Source organism: Nycticebus coucang, chromosome 13 (genome assembly GCF_027406575.1).
Source record: "Nycticebus coucang isolate mNycCou1 chromosome 13, mNycCou1.pri, whole genome shotgun sequence".
Lineage (NCBI taxonomy): Eukaryota > Metazoa > Chordata > Mammalia > Primates > Lorisidae > Nycticebus > Nycticebus coucang.
In genome coordinates this window covers 9,303,222-9,323,886 of record NC_069792.1, presented here as the reverse complement: position 1 = coordinate 9,323,886, position 20,665 = coordinate 9,303,222, and the positions used below count along the sequence as shown (strand labels likewise).

Sequence of the window (20,665 nt, the reverse complement as noted above, 5' to 3'; positions counted from 1 at the left end):
CCCCATGTGAACTGGCGTTTGCCTACCTTATTGTCACTGTGCTTCAACAGGATACTCATTTCTTTTGGGTTATTAGACACACCAAGTTTATTCCTGACCCAGGGCCCCTGCCCTGGCTGCTCTCTCTTCCTGGAAGGTTCTTTCTTCTGATTTCAGATGTCATTCAGACATCTGAATATCACCTCTTCAGAGATCCGTCTCTCATCACCACGTCCAAAGTTGCCCTTAGCCCCCAAGAGCTCTCTTTATCCTGTTTTATTTTATTCATAATGTGTTTTATTATCTGTCTCTCCAGGGGAATAGAATCTCCATTAGAATAGGGAGCCTATCTTGTTAATGCTTATCACTGGAGTAACTTTGAGCAGTTCTTAGCACATAATGAATGCTCAAATTAATACTTAATGTTTGCATAGAAATAAAGTTTGGAAGAATATATGGCAAAAGGTTAACAGTGGTCATCTTTAATTTGAGGAGTAACAGGGGTGGTAAGTTATAAATTCATATTCACTTTCTACCAAGATATGTTTCAGTTGGTCTTAAATTATTTGAAATGAAATGTATTACTTTAATAACTAGAAACTAAAAAATGCATTTTATTTACAAAAAAATAGTAGATAACATTACAAATGCAAAAGTGCATTTTATTTACAAAAAATAGTAGATAACATTACAAAAAATAGTAGATAATATTTACAAAAAATAGTAGAATAAGCTATCTTCACCTGGAAGATGAATGTGGTTGGAACTCTCTCTTTCTTGAGGATGTTAGGTAAGTAACATGGTTACTGTAAGTTGTAAAATATCTATGATTTTGTAAAAGCATTTTGTGAAGTGCCAGAAATGTTTCACTCAGCTCTCTTCTGAACTTGATCATCATATCTCTGGTAAATCATTTAAATTCATCCTTCATCAAAAGGTAAAAATATTAAATCGATTGTGTGATGAATAACTTATACTTGTTTTTCTTTAAATGATTTTTTACACCTTTATTAGATATGTCTTTCTTGAACAGGTTTATTTGTCCTTTTTATACACATACCCAACTCGTAATATTAGCTGTTGTCCCCAGGTCCGAATGTTAAGTCAACATGTGTTAGAAAGACTGCCAACTTATCAAGTATTGCAGATCTTTGATTGTTTTGGAACCTCTTCTGGTACCTGTGGACTTAGTTCAAGGCCAGTTAATAGCACTTTTATTTTTTCTAATAAGATGAACAAATGGCTAATTGTTTGCTTTGGTCACCTAAGTTCAAGTTAGTGGATCAGGGTTGTATATATATATGGAAGTCTAGCTGGAGTCTCTAGTGAGTGACATCCTTATTCTAATCAGAGATTCTCCTCCTCAGAAGTTTTGTAACAGATTTGCAAAATGATGACCGTGTCTCTGATCTGGGGGATTGTTTTGGCAGTGTGCTGTTGTTTATGGCTGGTTCTTGGAATAAGAAGAAGGTAAAGAAAGTTGTATCTTTAAATTGCCTTTTAGTTCATTCATTTAGAGTTCTTTTACCTTCATTATGTATGATACAGTAGGTTTGGTTTTCTATATTTATGCACATTAGCATTCTCTACCTTAATTTTTTAATTTAAATTTTAAAAAGGATATACTTTTGACAAAATATAGAATGTCAGCTTCCCCTTTTAGTGTTGACATATATAAATGGTAATGTAGAAATGTTCACACTTGTTATACATAACTGACAAATTTCATAAGATCTCTCTGTGTGTAATGTAATATAATTAGTAATGACACAAGTCACAAGTGGAAATCTGCAATGGAAAGGGTTTCCTTCTATCCCATAAACTACATTGGTACTCTGACTAAATAAATATTCTCCTTCAGCTCATTCTCAGCCTAACTAAGCCTGGACAAGAGCGTGAAGCCTGAATTGAATTTGTCATCATTCTTTTCATATTAATGTTAACCAACCATGGTGAATTTGGAAACTTTGATAATTGTATGTGACCTTGATTTGATTTATTTACAGTTGGTTCAAGAATACAAGAAATACAAATATAGTCACATCCAGAGCCATGGTTTACTTAACTTCTGGTTGGCTCAGACAGTATTTGGATGAGAGGGCATGTGGCTATTCTCTGCTATGTCAACCTCAAAGAGACAGAACAACCCCCAGCAGATCCTCAGCTACGTAGATTGCTACATGTTGTTTTTTTTTTTCTTTTTTGGCCGGGGCTGGGTTTGAACCCACCACCTCCGGCATATGGGACCAGTGCCCTACTCCTTTGAGCGACAGGGGCTACCCCTTCTGCAAGTCACTTTGTCTTTTAAGGTATTTTAATTAGGACTGATAGTTTGTAATTTTGACTAAACTACTTATCTTCAAACTAAGAAAATAAAAATAATTTCTTTATGCACTATTATTTATATTTTCTAATAAGGACATTTTAAAATAACATGAAAGAGTAATGCATTATTTTGATCCTGCCAGTGTCGCTCTACTTCATTTTATACTAAGCTAATTTCTCAAATGAGATTCTCCTTTTCTTCAGCTATCACGATGAAATAACATCTTTCAACTTTGAGGATTTTGAGAATTTCAATTCTGCATTCTTCTCTATTATTTGGGGTCCTATACCTTTAAAGAAAACAATCAAATGAAATATTTTGAGATACTCAAGGCAAATGATGCTTAGAAAAAAATATACACATTACAATGTAATTTTGTTTATACCCTGACAGCAAGACGTTTGCCTTGTAGATCCTTGTACTCCCATCTTTGGGAAAAGTGACTAGGATACAGTACGTAAGTGCTTGTTGAATGTATGTATTCATGGATGGGTGAGTGGACGGATTTAGTGCTCATTTTCACCAACATATCACAGTACTAGGTCAACATAAAGCATTTTGAAGTAGAAGAGTAGACCTGTGTCCACAAAAAAAGTATTCATAAACTGCAGAGTTTTTAAGTTTGAAGTTCCTAGTAAAAATTTGAAAACCTGATGTGAATAAAAAACCAAATGTGCAATTTTGCCCATGTATCCTACACTTGTGTCTTACAGGCGAAAGGGTGAACCACCTCTAGAAAATGGGTGGATTCCGTACCTGGGCTGTGCTCTGCGATTTGGTGCCAATCCTCTTGAGTTCCTCAGAGCAAATCAAAGAAGACATGGTCATGTTTTTACCTGCAGACTAATGGGAAAATACGTCCACTTCGTCACAAATCCCTTGTCATACCATAAGGTGTTGTGCCATGGAAAATACTTCGATTGGAAAAAATTTCATTTCACTACTTCTGCGAAGGTAGCCAGCTTTCATTCATGCCGTGCTCTGTTTGTTTCCTCCGTTTGTATATACCAGTCTACTTAGTAATTTTGATGTACTCAGATTTAAACATAGAGGTATTGTAGAGAATTATCCTTATGTGGAGATTCTTAGCAACATAAATAAATTACACATGGCTTCTTTGTACTAATCATTAAAAAAAAAAAAACAAAATAGTTATACATTCCTCTTTTGTTATCCAGCTACCGAGGGTGTAATAAAAAACTTTCCTGAGCCAGATGGCAACATATGAAAAAGATAGATATAATTTCATCACATCCAAAGTCCGCACAGCACTCACAGTGCATGAGGGAGGAAAATTTAATGTTCGATGATTGTTTTTTATCACACTCAGTTTACACAAGTGCCTGCTCTATTGTGTTAAGGAACTGGCCATATATGTGAGCATCATTTGATTGTAACTAAGAATCTTTGTCATGGAGAGAAAAAGATCAACACTTATTGAGTTTCTGCAAATAAATATTAGACACAGTCTTTGCCACTAAGCTTAAAGTTTGGTTAAAATATATCTACAAAGAATATAAAAGAGAACTAATGACTTAAAACAATGTCAATTAGCTGAAGTGCAGGTAGTGTGCAAAAAAGTGCAATAGCATGAGAGATAAAAATTAGACACTTGGAGTGGTTCAGGGCAGTTTCACTAAAAAAGTGGAATTTAAACTTAGCCTTAAAAGAAAGATCTGATTTGGCCATTCATTTGTGAAGTGTTAAGAAATTGTATGTGGACCACACCTGCGGTGCATCTTACAAGGGTACATGTGAAACTTAGTAAATGTAGAATATAAATGTCTTAACACAATAACTAATAATGCCAGGAAGGCTATGTTAACAAGTGTGATGAAACTATGTCAAATGGTCTGTAAAACCAGTGCATGGTGCCCCATGATTGAATTAATAATAAATAAATTAAAAAAAAAAAAAAAGAAATTGTATGTGGGAAGGCCGATTTCCCTTTCTTGGCAAGTAGATTATCAGGAAAGTATCTAATCTGCTTTCCAGTCATTTACTAGTCTGAGGTCAGGTTCAACTTCTTTTTTCCACACCTTTTATTTGCCGTCAGGCGTTCGGGCACAGAAGCATTGATCCCAGCGATGGTAATACCAGTGAGAACATAAACGACACTTTTGTCAAAACCCTGCAAGGCCATGCCCTGAATTCCCTCACAGAAACCATGATGGAAAACCTCCAACGTACGATGAGGCCTCCAGCCCTCCCTAAGTCAGAGGCCGCGGCCTGGGCCACAGAAGGGATGTATTCCTTCTGCTACCGAGTGATGTTTGAAGCCGGGTATTTGACGCTCTTCGGCCGAGATCTTACAAGGCAAGACTCCAGAGCACACATGCTAAATAATCTGGACAATTTCAAGCAATTTGACAAAGTGTTTCCGGCCCTGGTGGCTGGCCTCCCCATTCACTTGTTCCAGGTGGCGCACAGGGCCCGGGAGCAGCTGGCCCACGGCCTGAAGCATCAGCACCTGCAGCAGCGCCACCGCGTCTCGGAGCTGGTCAGCCTGCGCATGCGCCTGAACGACACCCTGTCCACCTTCGACGACCTGGAGAAGGCCAAGACGCACCTGGCCGTCCTCTGGGCGTCGCAAGCGAACACCATTCCGGCGACTTTCTGGAGCTTATTTCAGATGATTAGGTGACTAGCAACCTACCCTTCCTTTCTCTTTCTTTCTTTCTTTCTTTCTTTCTTTCTTTCTTTCTCTTTCTTTCTTTCTTTCTTTCTTTCTTTCTTTCTTTCTTTCTTTCTTTCTTTCTTTCTTTCTTTCTTTCTTTCTTTCTTTCTCTTTCTTTCTTTTCTTTCTTTCTTTCTTTTCTTTTCTTTTCTTTCTCTTTCCTTCCTTCCTTCCATCCTTCCTTCCTTCTTCCCTCCCTCCCTCCCTCCTTCTTTCTTTTGTAGAACGCAGGAACAACCATTTTAACTTACAAGAATAAGTGCTGCAGAAAGCGCTGACTTGATCAAGAATGTAGCACTTATTCTTGTAAGTCTTTAACGTGTACGAGACATTCATCCTCACAAAAACATCAGTACCTGTGACTGGCGCGCATGCTTTGCAGAAACAAAGACAGTCTCAGAGAAAGGGACGTCCCCTGAGCCTCAGGGCTCCTTGTGCTGGCACCAGGTCAGTTCCAGCCACCTGGCCCAGAGCGCTTGCTCTTAACCCCACAGTGTCCCAGTGACGCTGGCAGAGGCCTGGGAATGCGCTCTTCACAATCATGACAATAGACTGAATGTTTATGACTTAGTGGCCACCATCAGGGCGGTGCCCTCTCCCTAGTGCATTCACAGTTTGCTTCTTTGCTCAGTAATTGTTGTCTTACTGTTTATTTGACCAATTATGATAGCTAGGAATCCATTGTAATCTATGATTATTGATAAGAGATTTAGCTAGGTTTTTCCTTTTGTTGTATGTAACAAAACAAATGTATACAACATATATTTTACATAGCGTAATTTCTTTCCAAAGTGTTAGTCTTTGGAAATTTGAAATTAAAATGGTTTATTGGATTATTCTAATTAAATTGAATGTTGAGTATCCTGTAAACATATAATTGCTATCCCATAGGATTGGGAATGCCAAATTTTCATCGCTGGCTGATGATTTTATATAAAAAATATATTAAACTTTAATTTCACATATAAAATCCATTATTATTTTGCCACAAATGTTAAATATCTTCCAAAATTATTACTTGAGAAAGTTCTTCCATACTAAATGCACATACATTTATTTACGGGAAGGGTATGCATATCAATTTAATACCAAACAGATAATCATAATCATATTTTAAAATAGTCATGCAAGGACTTATCAGTCAAACATGTCTGAGACTCAATTTATTATAACTGTATAACATAGATTCCCCCTAATTATGGCACTGATGCTCTAATAAAGTTCCTTGCACTCATATGAAGTAGCCCTCATTTCACAATTCAAAATTACAATAAAAATGGAAAGGCTATTGTTGTACCAGAAATCGTGAAATCACGAACTTTAAGAGTGAATTTGGAATTTCATCAGTCAATACTTCATTATTGTTATCTTAGATGCAATTTTCCTTCTACTTTGTTCACGTCAGACTACTGTGTCCAAATGTTATTTGCATAATTTATTTATAGAAGTCTGGCTAAAGTTTCCCTCCTGTGTAGCAAAGCCCTTCTATAAGGCAGCAGTTCCTGCCACTGTCCAAGGACATAGGCCAATTGCAAATGAAGTAAAAGCAAATAGGAACGTTCCTTTTCCTCCACCTTAAAAAAGGAGGAAAGGGACTATGTGTGTGCAGATCTTAGGATATGGGAAAAATTTATTTTCTGTATGTCCTTTCTTTTCTTTTAACTTTCAATAGGAACCCTGAAGCAATGAAAGCAGCTACTGAAGAAGTGAACAGAACCTTAGAGAATGCTGGTCAAAAAATCAGCCTTGACGGCAAGCCTATTTGTTTGAATCAAATGCAACTGAATGACCTGCCAGTACTAGGTGGGTGTGCTTGCTGTGTCCTACCACCAACAGTAACAGTCAATATTCTATATTATGTACTTACCTGAGTTCTAGGCATTGCGCTAAGCATTTCATAGGTGTTGCCTCATTGAATCCTCACAACCATCCTATGACTTAAGACCATTACTATTTCTGTATACCAAGTGAGGAAACTGACACCCCTGGGGACTGAATGGTGAAACCCATGATAGTGTTGATGTGAGATTCTTGAGCCTGTCCTCTCAACCACCACCTGCACTGCTCAACTAGTCTCCCATATTCCTCTTACCATTAACCTTATGGTTAATGGAAGCATGTTGTTTATTTTTTGTAAAACAGAGAAGGGAAAATATCAAGAAGTCACAATTAGCTCCATGGTTTGAGTGACGGAATCAAAGGCTATTTGATTTTTCTTTGCTTTGCTTTTCCATATTTTAGAAAAATATGAAAGTATGATATATATCTAGCACGATCTTTTGTTCGTTTGCTTCTGTTATTTTGTATAAAGCAATGAAACATATATGTACTTTTAGGGCAGTATGTCTTCAAAGAAGAGACAGGGGGCGAGAAGCTTAAATTCCACAGTGGGCCTGACCTGGGAGACCTCTGACATGTCACTTCTCTGTTGGGGGCCTTACTTTTCTTATTTGTAAAATAAAGGTTTAACATTCTGTGATTTAATACCCAGTCATATGCTGAGCACCTGACAGTGAAAGGATAAGGCTGCACCTCTCAGGAGATGTGTGGCTTCCAGTCATTCTTTTGTCCCTTTGAATGTTTACCAGGCATCAGGGCCTCACCACCCAACAGCAGGTATTGGATGGGTAAAACTGGTGCTTGTAAATTACTGAACTGCAAACATATTTAATGCCTGGAAAAATATATCTATATAAAAGTGTAATCAGCATACTAAATCTCAAAAGTGATAAACTTTGAATAATTCACATACAAATGAGTTATTGATTTTTCCAATCTTATGTAATGTGTAGTGTCATAGAAAAATAAGATTATTTTTTCCATAAAATGTTAGAAATCGATTTGCCATTAATGAGCAAGAAGATTATATGTTTATGAAAAGATCATTATTAATTCAGATGATCAGGTTTTCAAACACAGTCAGACACAATTGAATTGATAAAGGGATAGCAGTAACAGAGAAAAAGTTTGGGAAATTTTTATCTGACCAGACTCCCAAAGTCTGTTCATTTTTGTGTTAAGGGCTGCCAGAAGTATTTCAGACTCAAATCCTTCTGTGGCCTTCAAAACCTGATGTGTTTTTTTCTCTTTTCTTTCATTCCTTCTTTTTTCTTTTAAATATTTAGATAGTATCATCAAGGAATCTCTGAGGCTTTCCAGTGCCTCCTTGAACATCCGGACAGCTAAGGAGGATTTCACTTTGAGCATTGAGGATGGTTCCTATAACATTCGAAAAGATGACATCATAGCTCTTTATCCGCAATTGATGCACTTAGATCCTGAAATCTATCCAGATCCTTTGGTAAGTGACTGCTCATCAAAGTTCAGTATCTTTGTGATATCTACCCAGATCTAAAGAAAGAGGAAATTTACAACTACAGAATTGATTTGATCAGTGTAGCCATAAAGATTATCCCCTTAATTATGTCCAAGTCCAGGAAAGTGGAGGCTAATGTGTTGATTCTTCTAGTTTCTGATACAACCTTTTATTCCAGTTCTGCCTGGCTGAGGAACTAAACACCCAGGCAGGATATCAGGTGTCATAAAGCTTTTCTGTTCCATCCGTTCTCATTAAGCTCTTTTTCCTGATGAATCTCTAGGTCAATGTAGAGTATTTGCTAAATTACTAATGGAATAAATTAAAAAAGAAAATTACTCTTTGAAACTTCCAGGAGATACATTTCTTTAAAACTAGCTTACAGGCTTGTTTTCTTTGCATTTTATTGCAGACTTTTAAATATGACCGATATCTTGATGAAAATGGGAAGACAAAAACTACCTTCTATAGTAATGGACTCAAGTTAAAGTATTACTATATGCCCTTTGGATCAGGAGCTACAATATGTCCTGGAAGATTATTTGCTGTCCATGAAATCAAGCAATTTTTGATTCTAATGCTTTCCTATTTTGAACTGGAGTTTGTGGAGAGCCACGTTAAATGTCCTCCTCTGGACCAGTCTCGTGCAGGGTTGGGCATTTTACCGCCCTTAAATGATATAGAGTTTAAATATAAATTCAAACATTTATGAATATGTGGTTGAAAAAGAAAACACTAGGTAATATTACAGGACTGCAGACACCATCACTAAACAGCTCCTTTGGACAAACGTGCTTATAGTGGTGGAAATGATTCAGCAAGGCCAATTCCGTTCACCAAAGCTGGCTTTGAATCTTACCATTTTGATAGCAATTTCCAGATGCTATCTTAGACTGTGCTAGCATAGAACTGGGTTCTAGGGGCACAGGAATTCAGTTTTATTTATAAATTAATGAATGTTCACATAGCCAGGGACTGAACTTCATCATTATTTTCAGAGAAAACACCTTTTTTCTTTCAAAATAAGGATATGTATTTCAATTGGCAGAATTTCTTTTTTCCTAAGGAAAACTGCTTTATTTTTATAAAAAACATTCAACAATTACGAAAAAAGCTTCAAATTCACGTTTTAGTGAAACTGCATTATTTTTTAACTAGATGGGTTTCTTCCAATGTAATCATATATCACAAAGGATATTTTGAAGGATTGTATCATGCTTTTTAATAAAAAGGAAATATTTTCAGCTTTCTCTGTATTCAGGATAGCCAGGGACTGAACTTCATCATGCTTTTAAAATGATGATCTTGCTGTCCTGAAAACATTAAAGGTGGTTTTAACATTTTCTCTTTATGTTTTAATTTATTGTTGCTAGAAACGCTATGGTATCAACTAACTTACCTATATTTTTATTTGATTCCATGTTAGTGAAAATCCAGAGATTAAAAAATCAGTTTTTCTGTCCTTAATAAATATGCACCATTGAAAAGAATGTAGAACTTATGTGATATGTACATTTTAAAATTAAAACAGGATACAAATTACCATTTAAAACTTTGGTTATGAGACATTCAGAGTTCATTAAGTGCAGCTTGACATTGTATTTTATTTAAGTGCTTTTTATCTCTAAATGACTTGCAGTTAAAAGAAAATAGGTTAAGGCCATATAAATGTTTGCATACTGTGTTTAATAATGTTTTTGTAAAATATTTTAGGTATTAGAGTTATCAACAATGATATTTTAATTGACATTTCTGGATGTATTTATATGTAAATTATATTTACCTTTTTTCTTGTACTACAGATGTTAAGAAAATATTCTAACAGTTGGTCATTTGGAAATGATTCATCTTTCAGAAATAAAAGTATGAATGTGTATGCTTTAAATTGTGAAATATTCAGAATGTTAAACCATTCACCTATTGATAAGCTAAAATAATTTTATCCAGAATTCATTCAAAATATTTATATTTTTGAATATTTCAAAAATAATCAAAGTAATCATTTACTCAAATATCTCCTTCATACTACATACAATGCACTTAAAATTTTTAAACTTGCTATTTAAATAGGTTATTTTTCTGTATAAAGAAAATATAACTCATTTAGATGTGTTTCAAGATCAATAAAATTCTGTTTTATGGCAGACTGTTACAAACTAAATTTCCTAAGTGTTTTCCTAGTAGACTGTATGACTTTCTGAATGCATCCGTACATCTCCCCGTATCTTTTGGATACCAAGATTTGCCAGTCGATAGCCCACAGACCAAGGTTGCCCTCCTTTGTATAGCCTGAACACTAAGAATGGTTTTTACATTTGTAAATGGTTGAAAAAAAATCAGAAGGATATTTCATGACATGAGAGAAGTATATGAAATTCAGATCTCCACACCCATAAAGTAAAGTTGAATTGAGACACAGTGTGCCCATAGAGACATTATTGTCAATGGCTGTGCTGGTGGGGCAATTGCAGAGCTGAGTAGTTGCAACAAAGACCACATGGCCACAAAGCCTAAAATATTTAAAATGTGGTCTTTTACAGAAAATGTTTGCCAACCCCTATTGCATAGCAATCTCAGAAGGATATATATATAAATATATAAAAAGAAATATATATATATTTTTTTTTTGAGACAGCATCTCACTAAGTCACCCTTAGTAAAGTGCTGTGGTGTCACAGCTCACAGCAACCTCAAACTCTTAGGCTCAAGTGATTCTCTTGCCTCAGCTTCTCGAGTAGCTGGGACTACAGGTGCCCACCACAATGCCCGGCTATTTTTTGGTCGCAGTTGTCATAGTTGTTTAGCTGGCCCTGGCCAGAATCAAACCCACCAGGCTGGGTGTATGTGGCTGGCACCGTAACCACTGTGCTGCGGGCATTGAGCCTCAAAAGAATATTTTTACTATAATTTTATTAACTTAAAAAGATGCATTGGTATATGAATTTTTTTTTTTTTACTAATGAATGTTTTTGAAACAAGTCTCCTGAAACCAAAATATAGAATTCTTTTTTAAAAAATTTCAGATCATAATTTTTATGGGAATACATACATTTTGGTTACATAGTTTGCCTTTATGGTTAAAGTCAGAGTTAAAGGTATGTCCTTCATACAAAATGTGCAATATATCATACAATGCATCTGTTAGGTGGGAATTTACCCATCCCCTTCTTCCCTTCCACACTACTTGAATGTCATTAAATTTTGCTTCCCTACAGGTATATAGGTTATTGATCAACTAGTTCCAATTTAGTACTGAGTGAATGTGGTATTTGTTTTTCCATTCTTGTGATACTTCACTTAGGAGAGTGGTCTCCAATTCCATCTAGGTTATTACAAAAGATAATAGAGCTCCATCTTTTTTATGGCTGAATAATATTCTGTGGTATACAGATACCACAATTTATTAATCCATTTATGTGTTGATGGGCACTTGTGTTGTTTCCACATCTTTGCAATTATAAAGTATGTTGCTATAAACATTTGAGTGAAAGTGTCTTTATGATAAAATGTCTTTTTTTTTTTTTTTCATTTGGATAAATACATAGTAGTGGGATTGCAGGATCAGATGGTAGGTCTCCTTTTGGTTCTCCGAGGAATCTGCACACCACTTTCCCTAGAGGTTTTACTAGTTTGAGTGATCCTTTCTCGCTGCAGCCACACCAGCATCTGTTGCTTTGGCACTTTGTGATGTGAGCTATTCTCATTGGTGTTAGGTGACATCTCAGTGTGGTTTTGACTTATATTTCCCTGATGATTAGATATGATAAGCATTTTTACATGGGTTTGTTGGCCATTTGTCTATCTTCACAAGAAAACTTCCTGTCCTGCCTTAAAAATCACTTATCTGCCAATTATACTATTTATTATACAAACAATAGATTACATAAATTTGTGTTATTAGATTAGACAAAGAAAAGGTATTATTGAGCAAAATGCCTTTAGTACCTGAAATCACTTAATTTTATGTGGTTCATAGAGTAGGAAAAGATGTTTGTAATCTCTGGTATCTTTGTGGCATCTGTTTTTATTTCCCCTTTATCATTCCTGATTAAAGTTACTAGAGACTTTGCTTTTCTATTTCTAGTTAGTCTGGCCAAAGGTTCATCTATTTTATTTATTTTTTCAAAAAACAAACTCCTTGTTTCATTCATTTTCTGAATGATTCTTTTCAATTTCATTAATCTCTGATTTAATTTTAGAGATTTCTTTTCTTCTACTGGGTTTAGGCTTAGATTATTCTTCTTTTTCCAATTCCATTAGCTAGTTTGAGTTTGCTGATGCTCTCTCTTTCTGTTTTTCAGATGCAGGCATCTGAAGTGATAAATTTTCCTCTCAGGACTGCTTTTGCTATATCTCACAGGTTTTGGTAACTTGTGTTTTCATTGTTTTTATGTTTGAGGAATTTAATGATTTCCTCTTTTATTTCTTCCTGCACCCAACTATCATTCAGCATAAGGTTGTTTAATTTCCATGCCTTTATGTGGGGTTGAATGTTTTTGTTGGAGCTGAGTTCCACTTTTAATGCCTTGTGGTCTGCGAAGATACAAGGTAAAATTTCAATTCTTTTGATTCTGTTGAGGTTTGATTCATATCCTAGGATATCATCAATTTGTTCCATAGGCCAATGACAAGAACATATATTCTTTAGCTTTGGGATGGAGTGTTCTATGTGCATCTATCAAGCACAGTTGTTCTAGGATCTCATTTAAGTCCCTTGTATCTTTGTTTAGTTTCTGTTTAGAGGATCTGTCCAGCTCTGTAAGAGGAGTGTTAAAGTTCCCTACTATTATGGTGTTATGGAATATCATATTGCTGAGACTAATTAAAGTCTGGGAGCATTTGAGGAGTCTGGGAGCATTTAAGTTGGTTGCATAAATATTTAGAATCAAAAAGTCTTCTTATTGTATTTTTCCATTGACCAGTATGAAGTGTCTATCATTGTCTTTTTTTACTTTAGTTGCTTTAAATCCACTTGTATCTGATAAAAAGATTGCAACCCTTCTTTTCTTCTGAATTCTATTTGCCTGAAAAATTGTCTTCCATTCCTTAATTCTGAGTTTTAATTTGTCCTTCGAGGATAGGTGTGTTTCCTGTAGATAGCAAATGGATGGCTTTTGTTTTGTATCCAATCAAGCCAGTCTGTGCCTCTTCAGTGAGGAATTCAAGCCATCAACATTTATTGAGAGAATTGATAAGTGTGGTGGCATTCTAGTCAACTTATAAAAGTCCATTCCTGGGTGGAGCCTGTGGCTCAGTGAGTAGGGCACCGGCCCCACGTACCAAGGGTGGTGGGTTTGAACCTGGCCCCAGCCAAACTGCAAAAAAAAAAAATAGCCAGGTGTTGTCGTGGGTGCCTGTAGTACCAGCTACTTGGGAGGCTGAGGCAAGAGAATCTCCTGAGCCCACGAGCTGGAGGTTGCTGTGAGCTGTGACACTGTGGGACTCTACCAAGGGTGATAAAGTGAGACTCTGTCTCAAAAAAAAAAAACAACAACAGTCCATTGTTTAGTTTTATCTTTTACATCATTGTGGAAGCTAGGTTTTGTTCTTTAGTTTCTGAGTGTTTTGTTGGCAGTCCATTGTGATGGTCAGTGTGTAGAACAGGTTGAAGTATTTCCTGTAGAGCTGGTCTTGTTGTGATGAACTTTCTCAGTGTTTTCATATCAATAAAAGATTTGATTTCTCCATCAATTTTAAAGCTTAGCTTAGCAGGATATAGAATTCTGGGCTGGAAATAGTTTTGTTTAAGTAAATTAAAAATAGATGACCATTGTCTTCTGTCTTGAAAAGTCAGAGAAGTCTGAGAAGTCTGCAGTCACCCTGGTAAGTTTGGCCAAGTAGGTCAATTGGCACTTACTCCTTGCAGCCTGAACAATCTTTTCTTTTGTCTTGACTTTGGATACATTCATCAAAATGTGTCTTGGAGAAACTCAATTTGAGTTGGGATTACCAGGCATCCAATATCCCTCTGAAAGGAGTGTGTCAGAATCTTTGGTGATATTTGGGAAATATTTATTTATAACTTTCTCCAGTATGGCTTCCATTCCTCTGAGGCATCCTTCTTCCCCTTCTGGGATACTTATGACTCATATGTGTGAACACTTCATGACGTCCCATAATTCTGTCAGTGAGTTTTCTGTTTTCTCTCTCTTTTTTTCTGACTCTTTAACTATCTGAGTTAAAGAGCTTTGTTCTCTACCTCTGAGATTCTTTCTTCTGCATGGTCTAATCTGTTACTTTCTACTGCATCTTTAAAGTCCCTAATTTACTGCTTCAATTTCTTCAGCTCTTCTATACCCTTTTTATATTATTTATATTGTTCATCTCTTATTTGATTCTGTTTTTGGATTTCCTTTTGGTTATTTTCCACTTTCTCAGCAATTTCCTTCATTCTTTTTTTTTTTTTATTTTGGCCGGTGCTAGGTTTCAACCTGCCACCTCTGGCATATGGGACCGGCACCGTACTCCTTGAGCCACAGGCGCCGCCCTCCTTCATTCTTTGTATCATCCATATTTTAAATTCCCCTTCTGTAATTTCTAACATTTCTTTACAGCTGGAATCCTCTGCAGCAAATAGCTTGTAGTCCCTTGTGTGGGTGGGATGGGGTGGGGGGTTGCTCTGGTCTGGCTTTTCATGTTGTCAGGATTTTTCTGCTGATTCTTCCTCGTCAGTGTTTTCTTTGTTTGTTTCCTTGCCCTAATTTTCCTTTCACTTTCTCTTGCTCTTTAAGTTACTCTGCTTCTGACCTAAGGTGTTGATGTGTCCTTTTACTATAGGACTAAAAGGATGAGAAGCTTAAACAACAAGAAGGGAAAAAAGATAAAAAGAAGAAAAAAGAGAAAGGAAAGGGGGTGAGTAAAAGGGAAGATTGACAAAAAGAAGAGAGGCACAGAAAGACAGAGACAGGAGTAATAGAGGTATACAGTAGGGTACTTTGACCCACACCTTACAAACCCTCAACTTCTGGGGGTTCCATCAAGTTCTGCAGCTCTTTGCCAGCCTGGGCAGACACAGTACCCCACCTCCACCAAATAGAGAAGGAAAACAAAAATACTATAAATCAAACAAAAACAAACAAAGAACTTTACAGAAAAACTAGCAAAAGTGAAGTTCTTATTATTGAAGAATAAGAAGAATAACAACAATGAAAAATTATATTTCCACTAGAAAAATGAAGAAAAAAGAAAAGGAAAAATGTAGGGGGAAAAAGTTGAAATAAGAAAAGGAAAAAACAAAAACAAAGCTATATATACATATGTGTATATATATATTTATATATATATATATTATATATATTCTTGCTGAATATTGCCTGGGCAACGGTGATCTTCTGGGGTATGAGATGTTAATTACAATGCTCATACAGCTGTACAAGATGGAGACTGGAGGCCTCTACTGACTACTTTGCCTCTAACCCTGCAGGGTTGAGAGCCTGATTCTCTCCTCAGCCTACTTAAAAGACACTTTAAACTGTTACCCTTGGCTAAGCAGAGACTTTCTCAGGAAAGATGTGCTTCTGGGATCTCTCCTAAGGAACTGCTTGCTTATCAGGCCCATCAAACCGGCCTTGCTCTATGTCCCTGAGGGCCAAGGCTGCAAGGCAGTTTTCCTACTACTGAATAATGAAATCCCTGCTCTTCTTCATTATCTCAGTTCTGGCTTTTAGGTGCTGTTCAAAGTCACTTGATTACTAGCCCAAGTTCTCCCAGCACAGGCCTTACTCTAGGACCCTGAAGGCAGAGACTGCAGGAGCCTACATTGGCTTCATGTAGCTGCAGCCAAATAATGAAAGCTCTTTTTTGGCCCAGCAGCTCAGTTCCGGACTCTGGAGACTGCTCAAAGTCACTTGCACTCTTGCCCCAGGTCTCCCAAGGTAGCTTAACCAAGTGCCCAATTTCATAAAACAAAGCAACCCACAGGAAAGACCTTCTCTGTCTGTAATCTCGCTGTTGCTGTAGCTATAGCCGTGGCAGCCGTCATGGCCTCAGACCAAACGCAACCACTTGCCACTTCTCCACTGCTTTTGTCCTCTTCTTGGGCTCCAAAGGTCTCCCACTGCCTCCCTGCATCCCCAAAAGGGTTTATCTGGGCACAGTCTGCAAGCAAGAGCTGCCTGGAGTCTTCTCTCCCCAATCTCACCCCATCTGGTTACAAAGAAGCTGTTACTCAGCCGCCATCTTGCCTCACTCTCCTATTTTTCTTTCTTTTTTTTTTTTAAAGCATCTGAGAAGAATACATTTTAAAAGCCCTGTATATAGTTTTACCTTGAACAACATGAACTTAGTCCTTTATTGAAGACTAAACCATTCCATTTAGGAAAGAGGTTTTTATTTTTAGATCTTTATTTTTAAAGTCACCTACATTAAAAACAAAATTACAGTAACTTCTCGTAAAGAAGTAACTTCTTATTACTTTTTGTAGAGTAACCAATGTAACTTCTTGTAAGATCAAAGGGGCCTAGAAGAAACATTAGTGGTTAAATTTACTCAGGATTACTGCGGTGCAGGTCCAGGCTCACATGTGTCCATCTCCTGCTGGACTCATAAGAGTCCTCTGAGTTTTGTGTTAGCACTTCTTGTTTATACAGAGAACAAGGGACTCCACAAAGGTTACGTTGCCGCCCAAGGTCACAAGGCTGACAGGTGGAAGAGCCAGGAGTACTAGAATCCAGGTTGTTCCTACTCCGAAGCCAGAGTTTTTTACTTTGTGGCATGTCCAAGTGAAACTATCTCAGATAACCTAAAAGATCAGCAAGCCACAGCAAACAAATTCAGTGATGTCATTTCTGTCCCTAACTCCTCTGGGAGTATCACTTAGTCAGAAAGTGGGAACATTGCAGCTGCCAGGCTCAGCCTGCCCAGGGTGACGAGGCAGGAGAGCCCGTGACGAGCTACCAGATAATCCAAGATAACACTAGGCTGTGCTTACTGCCACGCGAGACGGGTGTGTCTTCAACTTGCCGACAGCTTAGAGTTGTTCTTTATGTAATCTCATGTTGTTCATCTCAGGATCAGCGTTATACATTTTTAAGGCAATGGGATTAAAGTTTTAGCCCTGGTCTCATGCATAGGGAGTAAAACACACTTCCCCCCCTTTTTTTGTTATTGTTTGTTTGTTTTGTTTTGTTGTTTGTTCGTTTTTGAGACAGAGTCACTTCGTCTCTCTGGGTAGAATGCTGTGGCATTATAGTTCACAGCAATCTCCAACTCTTGGGCTCAAGTGATCCTCTTGCCTCAGCCTCCTGAGTAGCTGGGACTATCGGTGCCCACTACCAGGCCCAGTTAGTTTTTCTATTTTTAGTAGAGCCAGGGTCTCATTCTTGCTCAGGGTGGTCTTGAACTCCTGAGCTCAGACAATCCACCCACCTTGGACTCCTAGAGTGCTGGGATCATAGGCCTGAGCCACTGCACCTGGCCTAGAGTACACTTCTTGTCAGGGTCTTCTCCACACCAACCCAGAGACTGGGAGCTATAACGGGAGGCCCAGACTGCAGTGCTGTGCTGCATAGAGCACCAGGGACATTCCCTATCTTCTAGCTTCAGCTCTCATTTTAGTAAGAAACTGGCTTTGAAAGAGAAGTGAAAGAGAAGTGATCTTTATTTCAGTGATCTTTATTTCAAAGGTTGCATGGCAAGTGACAGGACAGGCCTGGGTGTAGAAACCTCCTGTCCATATACCAAATGTTATACATCCCCCGAGCCAACCTGTATACATTTAACATTAAGGACCTCTCCTTCCCAAGCAAGGGTGTTAGGTTTCATAGTCTCCACAAAGTCCATGTCTCTATCTGTAAGGCTATATGTGAAAAATACAAATAAACAAAAAAACAATTAAAAATAAAAATAGTCATCATCTTTTACATGACTATATTTAGGCAAACTCCCCACTTTTATTTTAAAAATATTACAGGTGCCTGCCACAGCAAACCACTCAAGCCATCCTCTTTCCTCAGCCTCCCGAGTAGCTAGGACTATAGGAGTGCACCAATATTCCTAGCTAGTTTTTCTATTTTTAGTAGAAATGGGGTCTTGATCTTGCTCAGCATGGTCTTGAACTCCTGAGCTCAAGCAATCTGAGGAAGCTGAGGCAAGAGGGTTGCTCAAGCCCAAGAGTTTGAGGTTGTTGTAAGCTATGATGTCATAGAACTCTATCTGGGGCAACAGAGTGAGACTCTGTCTTAAAAAAAAAAAAAGTACACGCACAATCCTCAGTATCCTCAACTCTATTTAAAAGAATTGATTTGTCCTAGGTTGTCATTTGGCTGGTAGCAAAGTTACTTAGGATGTAGACTCAGCACATAACAGTTCTAGGGCAATTTATCACGGATTAAGAAAAATGACAGTTTTAAGAATTATGGAGCTCGTATGAAAGAGTTTATGAGAGAAGAGAGAGATTGCAGGGGGGTGCTGATCCCCTTCTCTTGCTATTTTCTAAAATTTGAAACGCTAGGAAACAGTTAAAGGACCTATTGAATAAATACCATTCACTTTCCCCCAGATTCACTAGTTGTTCATCCTTCGCCACATCTGCTTTTACTCAGGATGGTTTGGAAAGGGATTTTAGTTAAGGCTTTCAGATGTAATTCATTTTCCCTGTGAGTTTCCAATTTGGGGTTTTAACTCTGGGTGCTCTGACTCTGGAGGAGAGCAAGGGCTGGAGGGGGCCCTGGAGGACATGGAGGGGGCCTTGGTTCTTTGCTATTGCCAATGCTCCATCTAAATGTAACTTTTTGTTATGCTTCTGGCAAGAAAGAAAGTGAACTTCACTTAAACTCTGCTGGAAACAGAATTTATTGTTTTAAAAAACAAAAATATGTGCATGTAGGGAAATTTGTAGAGTGTGTTGGTGAGAAGCTGCCTGGGGGTGTGGGGGGCAGCCCAGCAAACACAGTGTCACACCCCCCAGCACTTGGTTCTCCAGGTGACATGTGACAGGGGCCCTAGGAGCTAGATCTGGTGCCCTGGGAGCGCTTAAGCCTCAGAAACATGACACTAACACAGACTCAGCAGTTTCTCAAAAAATTTTCTGCAAGGGCCTTTACCTCCTCACACTTTCAGAGGGATTCCAAGGAATGCCAGTTCCCCAAGGACAGGAACTGTATTTTTGTCAACTGTACAGCCCACAAAAGCTCCTAACTGCTGTCTTGTACACAGTAAGAGCTCAAACAGCTGGAGAGAGTGAGGGCATACATGAAGGGTTTGTGCCGGGGCGTTCTGCCCTCTGGGCTCGCTGTTTTTCTTCTTAGCCGGGCGCCACCGAGTGGCTTTGTTTGGTTGCGTTACTAGCAGACCTTTTCGCTGGTCTCTATTGATCTGCTGCACTATTGAACTATTGGGAAAGAGTTACACACAGGACTGAGAACACAGCTGCCCGGTGTCAGGCTCATGTTGCGTGACAAGGCAGGTTACTATTTGCTGAAACAAAGTGGAGGTGGAGAAGGCCTCAGCCCCTGGGCCACTGGGCAGGCTGGTGACTAAGCTCTGAGAGGCGGAGAGGTGGCCCCAGCAGCCCTCAGGGGCGGCGCGGGGCGGAGGCTGGGTGGGATTTGTTCTATTCAGACATTAATTTACTGAATCTGCTATTCATTCTCTGTTCTCTTATACGTGAATTCTCAGACATGTTCAACCTGCGAAGGTGTAGGCGTATTTCCTGTTCTAAACAGGACGTGCCTTGTGGCACAGTGAGGGGACCCATTCATGGTACCATTTTCTAGAGCTGGAGGTTGGGTTTGTAATGCCCCTCACTGCTTAGATGTCCCCTTTTATCATAATAAGCTCAAGCTACTTGTATCATAATGGTTAAAAGTTATTGCTGTTGCCAAAGAAATAGTGTCAGGATTTACAACTCCTTTCTGGTCAACCGTGTTGGGGCAATCCCCTGTGTATAAGCAGTGTGTGTTCCAAAGAGCCACTTGTCAGTAGAATATTTGGGACTCTGAACATATTTTATTGAAGAAATTGTGTTATAAATGGGACTTCGATTCCAAGAGCAACAAACAAAAGCCAAATTAATCTACAATATCACAAGTCACCGTTTTGGATAATTTTATGATACAAGAGAGAAAGAAAAAAATGCACTGTTGAAATATGAATATTTTAAATTGACTAAGAAATAGTTTTAATTCACCTTGAAAGCAGATGTTGCAAAAGAAAATGGGAGATGGAATCTAAAGATTCTCAAGGGGTCACTTAAGGAGGTGGTTTCATCTCCAAGTTTTAGACGCCATCAACTCACTTATTTTGTAGCCCCAAAAAACAAAAAGCAGAAGCTTAGTTCTTATTTTACTTCAAAGCTTATCCATGTATTTACTTTTTCTTTAGCCACATCATTCACAGCACAGAGAGGCATTTGAGAAAGCTGGCGAGG

At 38.0% G+C, this 20,665-nt stretch overlaps 1 protein-coding gene across 1 annotated transcript; it reads left to right on the top strand.

The window, feature by feature from the left end:
- Window positions 1–1,297: 1,297 nt before the first annotated feature.
- Window positions 1,298–11,737, top strand: LOC128563955 (cytochrome P450 7A1). Its single transcript, XM_053559525.1, has 6 exons — window positions 1,298–1,449; window positions 3,019–3,259; window positions 4,362–4,945; window positions 6,655–6,785; window positions 8,108–8,283; window positions 8,711–11,737. Exons 1-6 carry the CDS (start codon window positions 1,370–1,372, stop codon window positions 9,008–9,010), a joined length of 1,512 nt encoding a protein of 503 aa, XP_053415500.1. The 5' UTR covers window positions 1,298–1,369; the 3' UTR covers window positions 9,011–11,737.
- The last annotated feature ends 8,928 nt before the right edge of the window (window positions 11,738–20,665 follow it).

Excerpts from the sequence above, each read along its gene's own strand:
- LOC128563955 (XM_053559525.1), top strand. The coding sequence starts at position 1,370 with ATGATGACCGTGTCTCTGATCTGGGGGATTGTTTTGGCAGTGTGCTGT. Across the intron at positions 6,786-8,107 it reads GAATGACCTGCCAGTACTAG|ATAGTATCATCAAGGAATCT; the intron begins GTGGGTGTGCTT and ends TTAAATATTTAG. Across the intron at positions 8,284-8,710 it reads AAATCTATCCAGATCCTTTG|ACTTTTAAATATGACCGATA; the intron begins GTAAGTGACTGC and ends ATTTTATTGCAG.